Source organism: Monodelphis domestica, chromosome 6 (assembly GCF_027887165.1).
Source record: "Monodelphis domestica isolate mMonDom1 chromosome 6, mMonDom1.pri, whole genome shotgun sequence".
Lineage (NCBI taxonomy): Eukaryota > Metazoa > Chordata > Mammalia > Didelphimorphia > Didelphidae > Monodelphis > Monodelphis domestica.
In genome coordinates, this window is record NC_077232.1 from 43,645,932 (window position 1) to 43,663,842 (window position 17,911).

The 17,911-nt window shown below is 34.3% G+C and overlaps 1 protein-coding gene across 3 annotated transcripts in view; it reads left to right on the top strand.

The window, feature by feature from the left end:
• Nucleotides 1-17,911, top strand: part of CCDC73 (coiled-coil domain containing 73) — a 182,688-nt gene that overhangs the window by 50,761 nt on the left and 114,016 nt on the right. For all 3 annotated transcript variants that reach the window (XM_056801974.1, XM_007497222.3, XM_007497225.3), the window contains exon 2: nt 8,804-8,950. In XM_056801974.1, the coding sequence (XP_056657952.1) occupies nt 8,819-8,950 (132 nt within the window). In that variant the 5' untranslated portion in view covers nt 8,804-8,818. The remainder of the gene's footprint in view (nt 1-8,803; nt 8,951-17,911) is intronic.

Below are 17,911 nucleotides of genomic sequence, written 5' to 3' on the forward strand. Positions count from 1 at the left end.
ATGATTCCCTTTCCCCACCTCTGTTTGCCTCAAAATCTCCTTTCTGGGACTATGCTCTCCCATTCCCTTTGGTGCCAGGTGCTCCCAGGAGCTCCATTTTTCCTTTACCAAGGTAGTACAATCCCTTTGGATTGTAACAAAATACCAAATCCCTTTGGTCACATCCAGCACAATGTTTCTTCTTTCACAGACTATCTCACTTCACCTATAAGAGCATTCATCAATGGAATCCTCTCCCATCACCAAAACAATGACCTTTTCCTTTCCTCTCATTTTCAGTCTTCCCCTTCTCTATACCCAGTTTCTTACTAGTCTCTGCTGTTACTCTTTTGCTATTGCTGTTCTTGGCTTCTGCATTTATTCACTCCTACATTTCTGTTTTTTGGGGTTGTTCATGAATTAAATGATCTCTTTAGTTCTTGTTTTCTTTCTAAAAATGTTTCAAATGCTTCTTTATTATTGAATGTTCATCTTTTTCATTTATAGTTAATTATATATGTATATATACACACACATATATATATATATTTAATTATAGTTGAATTTGTAATATAGACCACCCCGAACTGCATCCTGATTTCCCTTGCTCTTTGGAACACATTATTCCATTTGATCCTATGTTTTCTGCTAGGTGTATTATTAAAATTTATTTCCTTTGTATTTGAAAGTCTTTATCCTAATGGCTTGCAGACTTGTGTATGAATTCAATAGTTAAAGTTAATTACTATCTATCTAAGTCAAATCAGTTTCTGGAGATTATGAATTTTTAATTGGGACTTCATTTTCTATATTAAAAAGTTCTGGGCAGTTCACTTCTGTTATTTCCTTTATAATAGGGTTAAGATCTGTAATAATGAAAATTGGGTGGCCAAATGTAATAATTAAAAATTTGGTTTGACAAAGATAATAATGGTTAAAAAAAAGAATTGTTGTCACCGTTTACAAAAGTTAAAGTTAAATTATGAGTCACTAGACTGTTAGTAGCTTTATTTATAGCAAGGTAGAGATATTAAAGTGGGAAATATAGGAAGGAGGTAGAAAATATATCCTAGCTAAAAATACTGTAAGTCCTAATCCTAGAGCCTCCAGACCGCAAATCTAAATCTGAATTAGAATCTCACCAGAATCCAAAGTCTGGATCTGGAAGCCAAAATCCGAAGAGCCAAAAATGCTGAAAAACCGCTGAGAACCTTCAGAACACAAGAGACCAAGACCACCAAGAATCCCACCAGAGCCCATGCTCCCTAGGCTAAAGGCTGTCAAGAATGAAGAGCTAGAATAAAGACAGGCTCCTGCTTATATACAGTTTTCTTTACCCATCAGCTCTCCTTGTCACACCTCAGGAATCAATCATGGCCTTTCAATTTGCCTAGCATTGCCCAGGGGGACCTGTTGGGATGTGAACTTTCTTTGTTAGTGACTTACTAAGTGTTAGGTAGGGATACTCTTAAATTCTTGATAGATTAACTTAAACTAGACAAAGGAAATAAAAATTCCCTTTCACAGATCTTTTGTCCTATCATGTTTTTTCTGGGATACCTATGATTCTTAAGTTGTCTGTATGTATTGTGTCTTCAAGATAACTATGCTTTATTTGCATAGTGGCTACGTTTTAATGTTATCATTTTTTTGCTTCTTCTAGATTGTCCTTCAGTTTGCATTCTCAACCTATTGTTCTTTTGTTTCTTTGGTGAGAATTTCCATTGACGATTTCAGTTTTTCTATTTTGCTTGTTATTTTTATTGTGCAGGCCCTAAATTTTGCTCTTATAATTCTCATTTCTCTTTTGAACCACTCAGGAACAATACTTTTATATTCCATGAAGTCTTCTGCCTCACCAAGTATTGGGTCATTATCCATTGTTTTGCAGTATATATATTTAGATATTCCTGAACTTGTTTGCTGGATCTGAAGTCCACATTTCTTTCTGTTAATGTTTTCCTCTTGATTTATCTGCTTATGTTCAGGGTTTATGAGTTTTCTTCTTCCTGAAATCTTTGGTAATTTTAGTCTCCCCCCTCTCCCTACAGTTCCTGACTGTCCCTTCTGATGATGATTTCCTTGGGGGCTAGATTTCAAAGCATCTCGGCCTCCTCCCATGCTAGGAAATTCATGATTCACCAGTCGAGGTCTCTGTCCTAAGTGACTTTTGGGTGGTCAGAACTGGTACCATCTGGTGCTCTGCTCTTTTCTCAGGCTTAGTGGAGGGCTGCACAGCCTCCCTCACACACTTGGTGGTGACTGGTCCCGGGGTTCTGTCCTACTTACCTTGTTCCTCAGTTCTCAGAGCTTTGCAGTGCTGATATTATGGGGTTGTGGCCCCCAGCAGGTTTATGCTCCTGATGGGCTGCTCACTGCCACTCTGGCTGTCTATTACTGCCCAAGCAGAACAAATTTCCGCAGCCTAGATCTAGTGTCTTCTCTACACTGAGTACCAGGGTATAGAGTTGTGTTGTGTTGTAAGCCTTGGGTTAGCTAGTACAATTTTGAGACCATTGTATAGGAGGTGGGGGAGGAGTGCTTTGTGAGATTACGGTCAATATCAGTTCCTGCTTTAATTTTTAACCTTCTTTTGGATTCTGGGTGTTTTAGGTCATGGAGACAGCTGCTGTATAGCTTGTGTGTGTGTGTGTAATTTCTGTTTTAGAGAAGTTTGAGAGGTTGTGTGGATCAGAGAATACATTTAGTCCTCCATCTTTGCAGTTTTTTGTTTTTCCTAGAACTTTAATTTTCAACTTCAAAGGATGCCAACCCCACCCTACTCCCAATTTTAGAATATTAGGATTAGATTTTATAACCTTCCATCATACTCCTTTTAGTCTTTATTTTCCCAGATTAAGTAGTCCTAAAATGTATCCCTTTTAGGCTATTTCCTTTATTATTTCAGTGATTCTTCTTAGAACTGTTCTAGATCTTTGAAATCTTTCTTGAAATATATCTACCATTCATACAGAAGGTAGTATCATAGGTAGGGAATATAAAAATCCTATAAAGTATTGTAGGTTGTTGATTCCTTCTCTTTTTCCCATGGTTCCCAAACTCTTCCTTCCTGCTTTTCCCCAGACTCATGTGTTGCCAATACTACAACATTTGAACTCCATTTCTGTTTTGTACAATTGTATAGTACATACCGACATTTTGGACTCTGACCTCTAAAAGCTCATAATCTTGGGAAAATAATATTTATAATAATAGCATCAAGGGATTTTAAGGAGAAAAAATGATGATGGATATTTCAAACTGAAGATATGACTGCAAGAAATTTTAATAAATATGTATAAGCACACACATATGTATATGTATAATTTATGACACTGTATGCATATATGTATTATATATGCACACATATACAAACATATGTAAATACCTATATTTCTTTCATTATTATTTCATCATGTATGTCCTTTAGATCAGACTGATTTGTTGTCATAAATTTGAAATCTTTACATACATCAACTTGTATATCATGAATGAATATATATTTTTACACAGAAAGATCTACTTTTCCTAGAACATTTGTTATAAATATTCAAAGCTTTAAAATAATATATAAACCTATCTTCATTTTTTAAAATAAAGCTGTTGTGCATATATTGCTATTTCAGCTCTAAAAAAGAGATAGTGTAGCTTGTTGTAGCCAAACTATTAGAGTTTTTGTTAAGAAAACTCAACATTTGTATTCTGCTGTCAGAATTATGACAAAGCAGTTTTCATAAAAAATGTAGTTACTGAAAAGGCGAATATCTTTCTATATTGAAGGTGTTAACAATTGTGGTTGCACTGTTTGGATGTTTTAGCTAATGTCAAAAGCCTACCAATTGTTATTGTGTGAAATGATAGTGTGAAATTGATGCTGTTATAGTATAACAATAAGGACGTGACTCATGTATTTTATGTACACATGCATTCAACTGTAGTGACAAATGGCTTCATGCTGTGTGATTAAATGCATATTAGCGTTTGCCCTAGGCATTTGATTATTACCATCTTTACTTCATTACATTACCACACTGTATGGCCATATAATTTATAAGATAATACACACATCACTTTGTTGCTGATAGGAATTATTCTGTTTTATGGATGGTGTCCTTTAATTTTGCCTTTCATGGATTATAAAATTGGTTAATATCTGCTGAAGTGAATCACTGGAGAAGCAAATAAAGATGTTGGCCTCAGGTCACAGTGTCATTTGTGATACTGGCAAAATCTTACAGGCTCATTTATCCCTGTACATGATTGATAACACTATGGGTTAAATGGAGAAAGCTTTGCTTCCATTAAAGGATCATCATGAATGAAGACCTCCCACTTAAAAGTCAGGCATGATGAGAAGACAAGAGACTATCTACAGGTCAAATTAAATAACTTAAATAATTTAAGTAGAATGACAGTGTAATTTGTCCATTCTGTGTTATTACTCTGACCCCTATCAGGCTTATAGGCTAACTTACTTTCCACTATAGAGTATTTAAGATGTAATTTTTAATAAGTACTGTTCAAAGATATAATCACCTTTATAGCACTTAAAATGTGGTAAAATATAGAATGTTATTATATGTTTTAAAGAAAGCAGTTTTTCCATTTATATAAAGTAGTAGAAAAGCAAGTGCAATGAATGTGTCAAAGAAGTTGTTTTAACCATTAAAATTTTATAGTATTTTTATTTTTATAATATCTACTTAAAGAAGAAGACAGCACTGTATGTTTTTTAAATTCCCCCTTCTCTCACAATTATCCCTCTAGGGACACTTTAATAATAATTGTGGAATGTATAGGAATTGTCTTTTTTTCCTCTAGGGATATTTTTTCTGTGGAAGTAATTTTTGTTACCTCAACTGGGAGTCAAAGATTAGAAAATGATAAAATCTTGTGAATCTTTTAGCATAGTTATATACATTGTGAAGGGTCCTTGCACTAAAAGTAGTTTGGATTATAAAAGGTGTTTGGGTGGCCAAAAGTAAGGAAGAATGCTAGTTTCAAATTAAGGATGTTACTAAGACAGAAGGAAATAGGCATATTTTGCATATGCATGACTTACTCTTTCTAGTTGTCCAATGTCATTGATACATGTTTTTATTAGGGATTTTATTCAATTTTAATAGAAAATAATTATTTTTATCCTGTGAATTTTTAATGTGTAATTTGAAGTCCATATTCTCACCAAAACCAAAACTGGTTTTGGTGAGAATATGATGATAATAAAGTTAGGGTCATAGGATTCCAGTATTGGTTGATTTAGTGTAGTTCTGTTCCACAGCTGTATTATTACTAAGCTTGGGATGCTAGGTTAAGTCTTTGGACAATGGCAAAGCCATTGGTGGTTGTGGTTAATTTCTGTTAATTCTTTATGTAATTTAAAAAAATTCATTTTTACCAAGTATTTCATTACTTCTTTTACCAGATAAAATTTCTCAGAGTTAAATGTATTCTTTTAAAATCAACAATTGAAAAGTTAACAGCAACTAAAACAACAATAATAAATTGAAAGCCTTTTCCATGTTTATAGTTATTAAGTTCTTTTTTATTGTGAGTCAGAATGACCATGTAGATAGACCACCATGGACTTGACTGTACGAAGACCTAAATTCAAATCCCTCCTCAGATATTTGTTAGTTGGGTATTCCTGGACAAATCACTTAATCACTCTCAGACTCAATTTCTTTATCTATAAATAGGTATAATAATAACATGGACCTCTTTGAATTGTTATGAGGATAAAATAATATATGTGAGTGCTTTGCAAGCCTTTCCTTAAAGGGTTATATAAATGTTATCTGTTATTAAGATGTTCATTGGCCAAATAAGCAGCTACTGTCTTTAGAGTAATTTAATCATATCATTGAGTATAAGAGATAAAATACTAAATCTTGAACTCTGGACAGAGAGATGCTTATTTGTTTTTTCAATGTTATGTAGATACCATGCTAATTATTTTGGAGCATGAACATTCACTTGGGGGTAATTTTACATGGATTCAAAAGGGTTACCTCTATTCTTGTACATTGTGTTTATAATTTTCTCTGATAAATAGAATACAGCACCAAATATAATAATGAAAATAACTCACATTCAGTAATAACATGAAATAATAATATATTAACATTAAGTAATAGCATATGTAATAATAATAACAGTAATAGCTCACATTCATAGTAATATATCACTTTAGAGTTTACACAGTTCCTTTTTTCATAGCAAAGATGTGGGGCAGGTAGTGGAAAAATGTTTCCACTTTACATTTGAGGAACTGAGTCCTGGATAAATTAAGCGATTTATCTGAGTTCAGACTGGCAGTAGATGGCAGAGTTACTATTCAAACTCAAGTCTACTATTAGCACCATAGTCAGCTAATGAATGGTAGAGTTGTGAACATGAGTTCTACTACTTTAACTCCAAATCATTGCAGTTTCTGCTATATCATGCTACTCTACCACACTATACCACACCATGATATGGTAATTTTCAATCAAAAAGCATTCAATAATTCTAATTCTTGGCCAGGCACTGTGCTGAGTGCTGGGCTACAGAGACAAAAACAAAATAGTCTTTTCCTCAAGGAACTTAAATGCTATTGAAGGAGACAACATATAACTAAATGAAAGGAAATTTTGAGTGTGAAGACACTTTACTCGGGGAATCAGGAAAGATTTCATATTGAAAGTGGTTCTGAACTGAGATTTAATTTTTGAGGAAATGACATTGAAAGATTGTGGTGAGAGTGTTAGTTCTGTCTTCCCATTTAGGTTGTATGTTTCTTGAAAGTAAAGAGTATTTCCTATACCTCTTGTCTCTTCTTTTGTTTTCAAATGCATTTCAGGGAATTTGTGGCCAAGTTTATTTTTAAGTGGGTAATATTTTCTCATAGTGCAATTGAAAGTCCATTGGATCTTTATTATGAAGGCTTGAGCCCCATACCTATGTGACTATAGGCAAGTCACTGCATGCCCCTGGACCTCATTTTCCTCATCTATAAAATGAAGGGGATTGATCAGATGTCCTTGGAGGGCTCTCCTAGCTCTCTGTGTCTGTATGAGTTCATTGATTTTTATGATAAATTTGAAGAAGTATTTTGTTAAGTATTTTTGAATCCCAATAATAAAAAATCACATGTGATAACGTGACAAACCTTTAAAAACTACATATTTATAAGAAAATAATTTTGTAGTCAAACATCAGCAGAACTCCAAAAATAATGATATTAAATATGCTTTACTTAAAAGAAATAACAAAATATGGAAAGTGGAAATATTGTAAAGTACCAGAATCTATATGTCTATCCATTCTGTTCCCAATCTTATGGGTTAGCTGATAACTTATGGGTTAGCTCATTTAAACTAGGGCTCTCATTAGGTTCTATACCTTTACTAATAGCTCATGTTTTTTCTCTGTTTATCAAACCATTGTAATGTTTACAAATGAAAAACATAATGGAAGCTCTGAGAATTAAAGTAACTGTTTTTGGTTAAAGATAGAGTTCAGTCTCTGAGCAGGTAGATAGTGAAGTGGATAGATCATTAGACCCAGAGTCAGGAAGACCTGAGTTCAAATCTGGCCTTAGACACTTACTAGTTGTGGGACTCTAGGCAAGTTACTGGACTACGGGGACAACTAAGTGGTAGAGTGGATAAGGTGCTGAACCTGGAGTCAAGACAACTCCTCTTTCTTATCCTCACACTAATTGTATGACCCTGGGCAAGTCACTTAACCCTGTTTGCCTCAGTTTCCTCCTCTGTAAAACGAGCTGGAGAAGGTAAAGAGAAACCACTTCAGAATCTTTGCCAAAAAAACCCCAAATGAGGTGAATATTTAGAAAATTATTGAGTTACGAATTCTAGTACCAACTTTGAAGTTCAGTCCATAGGTAGTCAAAAAAGGGAGAGACCAGAGCTACAGTAAGTTGGAGACAGTTACATGGAAGAGGTAGGAATTGAGCTGGGTGCTGAAGGATAGATAGTATTTCATTAAGTAGAGAAGATATCTGGAATATTACAGCAGTCTGTGTTGGACATTTTAAAAACAATACGATGATTCCATTGCCTATAGGGAAGAATAGTTCTGCGGGACAGAGCTTTGTGTACTATGTACAGATTTGAATGTGGTTGTGTCAGTGTCTGGTATTTGGAGCTCAAGTGGTCCAATAGAAAGACCACTGGGTTTGCACTGAGAGGTCTTGAATTCAGATCCTGGCTCTGCCACTTATTTGTGTGACTTGGGGCAAGTCTCTTGGGTTACTTCTCAGGGCCTCAGTTTCCTCATCTCTCGAATGAAGAGGTTGGATATGGCCTCTCCCTCCAAATTCAGATTGATGACTGCTGGGCAGCTCAGGGTCATAGACACTACTTAGTGCCCAGGACACTGAGAGGTGAAGTAAATCAGACTTTACATGTCACACAGAAGTACTAATTGAACCTGGGTTTTGAGGACTCTTGAATTCAGCTCTCCATTCTCTAGAGGAATCTAGGTGAAGAGGTGGATAAGGTTCTAGACTGGGAGTCAGAAAGACTTGAGTTCAGACACTTGCAAGTTATGTGACCTTGTGCAAATCACTTGACATTTGTCAGCCTCAATTTCCTCATCTGTAAAATGTGATAATAATAGTGCTCACTTTGCAAAAATGCTGTGAGGATCAAATGGGAAAATACCACCTAACTGTTAGCTAGCTACTATTATTCACAATGCCATGCTACATCTTATGTCAGAGGTGTAGAAGTGGAGATTGGTACAAACTGGAGTTTTACTGTAATTTTACTTTTTCCAACAAACGTATTTAAATCTTTTTAAAAAAATTTTTATATTACAGGAACCAAATTATGTTATGGATAAAGACTTGAAGACTGAACCAACTTCCTATTCTCTCCAAAGTTCTTCAGAACCATTGTTTTCCATCCAGGTATTAGAATTCAAGACCAGTTTGTTAGAGGCATTGGAAGAATTACGCATGAGAAGGGTAAGCGCTTTTTAGTTGTTATGATTTATTAAACAAAGTACTTGATTTTGATCTTATCTTTTATTTATTTATTTTTATTTTGGCCTATTTATATTTATTTTAATTACTTCAGAAATTATTTCATTAAAATATCAGTTCTGGTTCAATGCTTTTCTGGATCTGTGATCTTTTCAGAACGGGTATTTCTCCAAGTGTAAAGCATGAAACCCATTCATGCTGTCTCATTCTGGATGACTCTGAATGACTGTCCATGTCTTTCTATTGAACTTTTGCTTAGGGTCTGCCCACCATGCAAGACATCTTTGTCTAGGTCTTTTACTTTTGCCAGCACACCTTGATCATTATTCCTTACACTTCCTACATAACAGGCCACTTCCTTTTCTAATCATACATTACCTGAATAATAGCCTTTTATTTTGCTTATTCTGTGCAAGTTATCTCTGATAATATGTTCATTCTCTTTGCATTCACTACATGTGCTTTTCATTGCTCCTTGTGTCACCCAGAATTCTGATTCATCAGAGATGGTGGTCTTCCATTTCTTGGTGGTATGTGGCAATATGAAAATAAAGTTGTTCAAAGATGACTTTTTGTTTCAGGGAGCAACTCAGGATCATTGACTAGATGAGCAATTTCCCAAATGTAGTTTCTATCAAGCACTGTTATGTGCTAGGCACCATGCCACACACTGGAGACACAAAGACAGAAATGAAACAGCTCCTCAAGGAGCTTACAGTCCTTTGGAGGAGATAATGTAATAAGGTAATTTGGTCAGAAGGTCTCTAGCTGCTAGAGAGATCAGGAAAGATTGAGTGGAGGTGGTGCTTGGGATGAGTTTGAAGGAAACAAGGGGTTCTATGAGTGAATCAGAGGGAGGGAATCCCAGGCATGAGGCTTAGCCAGCGAAAAGGTGCAGAGATGGACAATGGAGTGTTGTGTATGATGACAAGCAAGAAGGGCAGTTTGAACCACAAAGGATGGGATAGTAACTTGGAAAAGTAGGTTGGGACCTGCTAGGATATGAAAGGATTTAAAAAACCAAATTTAAAGAGTATCTTTTTGATCTAAAAAGCTACTAGTCCAAAGCCTTCAAAATAGAAATTTCAGGTAGAACAACTTATTTAAACCCCAGACTATCATTTTTTTTTATCAGTCTGGTTATGATTACTTATCATTTTGTAGAAATAAAGGAAATGGTGAGTCTTAAGGAAAAAAAAAAACCCAATCACAATTATGGTTTGAAAATCCTGATGGGAGACAGAAAAAGATCCGTGAGATAAGAAGAGAATCAGGATACAGTGTTATCAGTTGCTCCAGAGAAGTCATAGAGAACTGACAACTGAGGAGTAAAACAATCCTTTGAGTTTGCCATTGACTGGCATTTCAGTTTAGGAGGAGAGAATTACAAGGAGGTTAGAGTGAATGAATGGATATGGAAATGAAAGCAGTGAGTATAGAGTACACATTCTATAAATTTGAGAGGAAAGAAACAGAATGTTAGCTTCAGGGGACAATGGGATGCGGGTTTGGTTTTTCTTAGTTTAGAGGAGATGAGTATATCTGGAGGTAAAAGGGAAGTCATAAGCTAGCTACTTGGTGATTAATTTTTTTGATGTGACTACTCATGAATCAAAGAAAATTGCAAAATGACTCTTAGTCCTGTGCTGACCTAGCTTTTGCAGTAAAAGTGGGGTAAACGGTGGAAAAGGGACAAGAAGGTGGTAAGAATCAGTTTTTAAAGCATCTATAAACTTTAATTTGAGAGTTATTATTTTAAATGTGATATCTTTGTCTGCTGACCAAAGAATGAATGCGGATATTACTGGAGAAATGGCATCATATTATCAGTATTTTTGCTAAAAATGAATAATAATAGAGAAGGAATTTGAAGGCTAATGGGAAAATGGGTCACAGGTACTTAAAAATATTTATTTACTTTTAAATTAGTTTTAAAAACTTTTTGAGTTCTGAGTTCTTTCCCTCTCTTTCACCTCTCCTTTAGTCTTTGTGAAGACAAGAAATGTGATATCAATTTACTTGTGAAATCATGCAAAACATATTTCCATACTAGCCACATTACAAAAACAAACAAGAAAAATTAGGAAAGTGAAAAAATTATGCTTCAGTCTCCATTGGTTTATTATCTGGAGGTGGATATCATTTTTCATCATGGGTCCTTTGAAATAGTCTTGTATGATGGAATTATTTAGAATAGATAAATCCATCACAGTTAATTATCATCATACAATATTGTTGTTACTGTTACAATGTTCTGCTCATGTCACTTTTCATAAGCTCATAGAAATTTTCCCAATTTTTTGAGATCATCCTGTTTTTCATTTCTTATATAGCACAATAATATTCCACCACAGTCATATACTACAATTTATTTAGCAATCCCCCAATTGATGAGCATCCCCTCAATTTCCAATTCTTTGCCACTACAAAAAAGATGCTATGAATAGTTTTGTACATATAGGTTCTTTTCCTTGTTCTTTGATCTCTTTTGGATTCCAAACTAATAGTGGTATTGCCAGATTAGAAGATATGCACAATTTTATAGTCCCTTGAGCATGGTTCCAAATTTATCTTCAGAATGATTAAATCAGTTTGCAACTCTACAATAGTACATTAGTATCCTAATTTTTCCACATCTCCAACATTTGTAATTTTATTTTCTTGTCATATTAGCTGGTCTGATAGGAGTGAGGTAGTAGAACACAGAATTGTTTTAATTTGCATGTCTCTAATCAATTGTGATTTAGAGCATTTTTTCATGTGACTATAAATATCTTTGATTTCTTCTTCTGAAAACTGCCTGTTCATATCCTTTGACAATTTATCAATTGGGGATTAATTTATATTCTGATAAATTTGACTCAATTCTCTCTATATTTTTCAGAAATGAGGCCTTTATCAGAGAAATTTGCTATAACATTTTTTCCTTTAGTTTCCTGTTTTCCTTCTAATCTTAGCTACATTGATTTTGCTTGTGTAACCCCTTTTTAATTTAGTATAATCAAAACTACCTATTTTATATCCCATCATGCTATTTATCTCTTGTGTGGTCAGAAATTCTTCCCTTAGCCATAGATCTGACAGGTAAAATTTCCCTTACTTCCATAATTTGCTTTTTATATCTTTATTATACCTTTATTATATATATATATATACATATATATATCTTCTATTTCTGAATCATGTGCTCCTTTTGATCTTATCCTGCTATATGGTGTGAGACGTGATATTGATGCAAATGTAGGAATTGGTGAAGAAAGTACATGTATGAGGAAAGCATGGTTCTGGGGAAAAAGGGAACACAAGAGCCACAGATTTAAAGATTACCTAGAAGTCACACACTTTTAATAATGACCACTTTTGTTGAGAAAAGAAATGATAGATACTAGACATAGTGATCATCAAATAACATTGTAAAAAATTGAATCAATCATATTTTAATAGACGAGAAAAGACTTGTAATTTGTATGGGGAGTATATTTTAATATCTATGTATGCTGACTTGTCAGTGCAAAGATCAGAATTAGTAAAAAATAAAAGCAAGTAAAATGAGTAACAATGGGGAAAAGATACAGCAAAACAGCTGAAACTGGTCAATCCTAAACCATTTAAACAATTAATCAGTAATTAGAAATGGGAATTTGATAACAGAAATGACACCAGCACCAACTGCAATTCACTTAACTGCAAGAGGACCAAAAGAACCCAGAAAGTACCTTAGCAAACATTTGACTTGCTGTGGGGTTTTCCTTAATGGACTTCCCTGACCAGCAGGGCCCCACAAGGGAAGGGGCACACCCGAGGAGAGGTAGGAACAGAGAACCAGGGTGGAGAATGAAAGACTCGGACAAGTCAGTGGTTGGATAGGGCAGGCAATCCCTATGATACTCCCTTTGATAGGAGAGTATGAGTACAAAGGAACACGAGGTGGATGAGGAGATTAAGATAGGAAATGCAGGCCGAGAAGGTTACAGGCTCGGGGAAGGAGAAGGTCAAGAGGAGAGAGACATAGTCATTGAGGAGCCCAGTGGAGCTCCATGGAGGGGAGAAAGGCCAAGAGCCAAGAGGCAAGAGGAAGTTCATGGGATTGCCTCTGGATTTTATTCCTGTCCTGCTTGGGCGGTACTCCCAAGGACGTAGTAACCACATCACAAAGTATAGACAATTAAGATTGGGTGGCAAGGTAGAGGGAACACCTTTGGGCGTGTAGATTGCAAACCCTGCTTTCCCTGGGAATTGAGTCCGAGCATGTTAATGAGTTTGTCTTAGCCAAGGGCCGCATGGCCAGTTCAAGGTTACATTCACAAGCCTCATTGGTATAACCTTATGCTTGGAGACACAGTCGCCATACAGTCATTTATATTTCATAGATGTGAATATGCTTGGGATGCTACACTTGCCAAGTGAATGAAATTGTGGACAGAGGCAACACCAATTTCAAATAAGAACTTGTTTGTAAAATTTTACGAAAATGGGTGTTGAACCAATGTATAAACAATTTAATAAAGCAGAGAGAAGCAATAGAGGATAAAGCTAGCTTAGAGAAAGCTTGACAGGAAGTTCAATTAAGCATAGTCATACCAAGAGAATTTAAGGACAAAAATGGAAGGATGAGAATAAAACAGAAGAAAAATGGAAAAGATAATATATATTATAAATATGATTATACTACTGTTATATTAATTTATATTTTAAAGCTATTATATTTATATATTATATAAGATGCTTACATTTATAAGATATTATAAATAGTACCATAATAAGTTATTTTGCCATCATGAACAATGGAACCATTTGTGGAGATAGAAATGTCACTAAACAAAGATGTGAAAAGTGTCTTGGACCGAGTATACATTAAGGACACGTTGCTGGAGGAAACATTATTGTGAGAATATTGAGGGATCTATATGAAAGGAATTTGTAGGAGGAAAAGAAACCAAAAGCATGGAAAAAAATCTGAGACCTTATTAATAACAAAAAGTCCTACCTTGCATGCCAACTCTTCTACTTATAAAAACTTTTCATGGAAGTCATATTTATAAAAATTGGTGACTTCATACATGAGGGTATTAGTAAGGAATACGAAGACTTTTGCAAGCTGTAGTCAGTAATGGACTTTATCTTTACCATTTTTGCAATTGACTAAAAGATATAGAGAATGTAAGTTCCCATTATTGTATTGCTTATTGTTTATGTTATGAAAAAATGGATTTGCTAATTCCTTAGAGGCTCTTTTCCAATGAAGTATTTCCTATTCACATATTGAAAACATGCAAGATTTATTGAAAGACATAACAAAAAAAATAACTCTAATCAATAACACCAATTATAAGTATCAAGTGAGACATAAAAAAGAGAGATGTATATTCATTAAAGGTATTTCCCACCATGATGGAAACTTCACAAAGTCCAAGTTGAAAGATAGTTTCTTGATTTATGGAGAATTCTTTCAGATGCTTCTGTTTGTGGATGACATTGTATTGATTGCATTAAACTGAAATATTGTACAAGTTCTTGGAAGAGATCTGTGTTATTCAAAAGAGTTTGATCTTACCATCTACATAGGAAAGACCAAATGAATGAAGAATGTCTGTTTCCCACATTATGACATGCATTTGGATGGAAAACCTATCATCAAGATAAGTATTTGAGACAGGTAATACAGATGGTCAAGGGGTTTGGCATGAATTTGATTAGGAAGAGACTGGGTTGGATTACTTTTGGAAAATTGTAAAATTTCTTTAGTGGTTTAATTTCAAAATTCTTTTAATGATTCCAAGTTTCCCACAGAAACAAAAGCTTATCTTTTTTAATACCAATTTTCTGTTGTATATGCAGTGAGAGATAGAATGCAATAATGTTTGAGTAGTTAAAGAAATGCATATCCCAGAGGACAGTGGAGAAATACATGATAGGTATGAACAAATTGAACAAATGATGAAAAAATTTGGAAGATAAATAGAAATGGATTTTCTTCAAGGAACTGTATGATAGTAAGTGAAGATGGGTTGGCCATATGGTAAAAGTGGGGAAGACAGGTAGAACAAGAGCCAGAGTGTTGCTTGAAATTTCGAGTCCCCTTGAAATGTCAGGAGAAATTGAGAAATATTTCCTGTGTGTTAGGTAGTAAATATATGGGAAGAATGGTTGAGTAATACAGGATGGATAAATATGGATGGATTGCAATCTGCATTGTTGGAGGAAACTCTGATGTTAATATGGCCACAGATACATCTGAGTATTTGAGTAAGGGATGAAGACAGTGTGGAGGCCTAATACCGAAGAGACTAAATAAAAAAGGGTACATAATTTAAGGACAGGATTCTAGGGGAGAAGGATGAGATTGATAGCATGGGTAAAAAGGGTTAGCCTTGGAAAGGAGGAGAGACAATGCTTCCTCTGAAACCTTGATAGAGAAGATACTTTGAATTGGGGAGAATGGATAGTGAGTGAGGGAGTTCTTGGGAGATAACTCGACTGCTATCTCAGTGTAGATTGGGGAGGAAATTTCATAAACCAGATTATAAGAAAGCAAAAGGGCTTGCAGAACCCTTACCTTGTAGAAATCTGTGGAAAAACAAGAGTATATCATTCATAGGATAATCCTAGACTGCTTAGTACCATATCCTATCTAAAGTAGAGGGCTAATTTTAGCATTACATTTTCTTCTGACAGATGGAAGAACATGAGGGCAGGGATTGACTAAAAGGCCTAGGGAACAGCTGGAGATGTTAATCTTAGACTACTAAAATTAGTATTAAAAGGCAGTAGAATGGTAAGTATCTAGCTGGAAAAATTTTTTGGAAGAAGCTACCTGAGAAATTTTTCATCATTTTTTAAAAATTGGAATTTGGTTCAGAAAACAGTAAGCCAAAAACAATTTCAAGAAATTCCATTGGATTTGATTTTATTGTAAGAAGTTTCATAATGAATGATTTAAAAATTTAAACTCTGAAAATAGATTTCTCAAATTTCATTACATTTACTTGAAATTATTTTTAGAGAAGCAATGATTATATTTTGATCAATGAAACTCAGGTGTATTTTGTATAATAAAAATGAGTGGTCCCATTTCAGTTGAATTTTGGAAAAACAATAAAATAAACAAAATATTTTGCAATGTAAACAAATTTAAAAGAAACTTTACAAATGTGGACATTTGAAATATTATATGAAAGTATTTTTGTACACAAAACAAGAAAAATTGCTAGTGTTTTAAAAATATTTTCAATCTAAAATATATAAAATAGGAAATAAATATTCTGGTGACAGTTTGAAGGAAACTCAAACATCATTCTATAAGATAAAGCTACTTTTGTGTTTTTTTTTTCCAGATTGTGAAACTAAAAAACACTGTACTGCATACATATTTGCTGTGAACTTTGTAGAGAACATGTAGGATAGAAAAATGGGCTTTGGGGTTTTTTCCTTTTGATAATTTATCAGACAAGCTGACTGGCAGTTTTCCCTCAAGGCCAATATATTTTTGTCTTGTGGTGGCCTACTGCCCTTTTACATTTTTAACACAGTATGACCTCTTTATAATATTTGGTTAGAGTGCTAACCTGTAAAAATGACTTTTAAATTTAAAAGAATTTTATGAGTTTTTAATTTCCTGTTATTATGTACTAGAAAGGAAACTTTTGTCCTATTTATATCATTAAGACAGACTTCTCTGTTAGGGAATTGAAAGGGTTACTACTATATTTCTATTTTTACTGTTTCATTTATAAGTTATCTATGCTAAATAAATAAGTTTTTTAATCACAAACTTTTCAGATTTATTTTTGTAGTGATTAATTGCAATTTTAAAAGCAAAGTAAACATCAACAAATGAGAAATGCTTTTATTTAAGCAAATTGCTTCCTCTATGTGACTATTATTTTCATTAATTATTACATGTGATGCCCTATTCTGTATGTGTTCCATTTTTACAAAGGCACAGCATTTCAATTGATTTCTATTAATCAACAGATATTTTATTTAGCACTCACTGCTGTGTTAGGGACTATGAGTTATAAAACATGGTCTTTGCCTCAAGGAGCTTATAATTTAATAGAGGAGCTAAAACTAACATGAAGTTAACTCAACTGTAAAACAGGGACAATAATAGTACCTACTTAACAAGATTGTTGTGAGGTTCAAATGAGATAGTATTTGTAAAAAGCACTTAGCACCTGGCACATAGTAGGCACTACAAAATGCTTTTTCTGGTCTCTCTCTTCTGAAGGAGTAATGAGCAATTAAGTGACTGCAGGTATGACTAGGAATTATATTGTGTAGAGGAATTTTTTTTTTTTAGATATGGGCTAGGCTTGAGGTCCACTGAGGTTCCCTGTAAACTTGAAATTCTGTTATTTTGAGTTTAGAGAGAAAAAGATGTATTTTCATCCTAGGAGGCTTCCTGTACAAATTAGGAATTAAATTAATCTTTGAAGGAAGATTAGGATTTTGATAAACGGGCAAGAGGGAAAACACTGCCAGAGTCTAATGGGCTATTGTAAATGGAATCATAGAGCTAAAAAATAACAGTATGTTAAGTTGAGAGTGAAAAGATTGACTCCCCTGAAGAGGAGATGTTCTTTGAATTGTGGCTTGGTGGAGAGAGAATTGGGTTTGGGAACCTGGATTTGGGTCCTACTTCAGACATTTAGTAACTATGAGATCCCAGACAAAAAACTTAATCTTTGTTTCCTTATGAAGCCTACTGTTAAAAAGTATTTTACTGTTGTGAAGAAAATAAATTTTAAAATCCTAATATCACATGAAATGTTAATTATTATTTGTAGGGAATAAAATTGAAGATGTAGGGTGAGATCAGATTAGGAAAGCCAGGCAAAGAAATTTAGACTTCTTCTAATAAGACAGTGGAGTCATTGTAGATTATTGAAATGGGAAGGCTGAGATGAAAACAACGGTGCGAAACAATTAACGTGGAAGAGG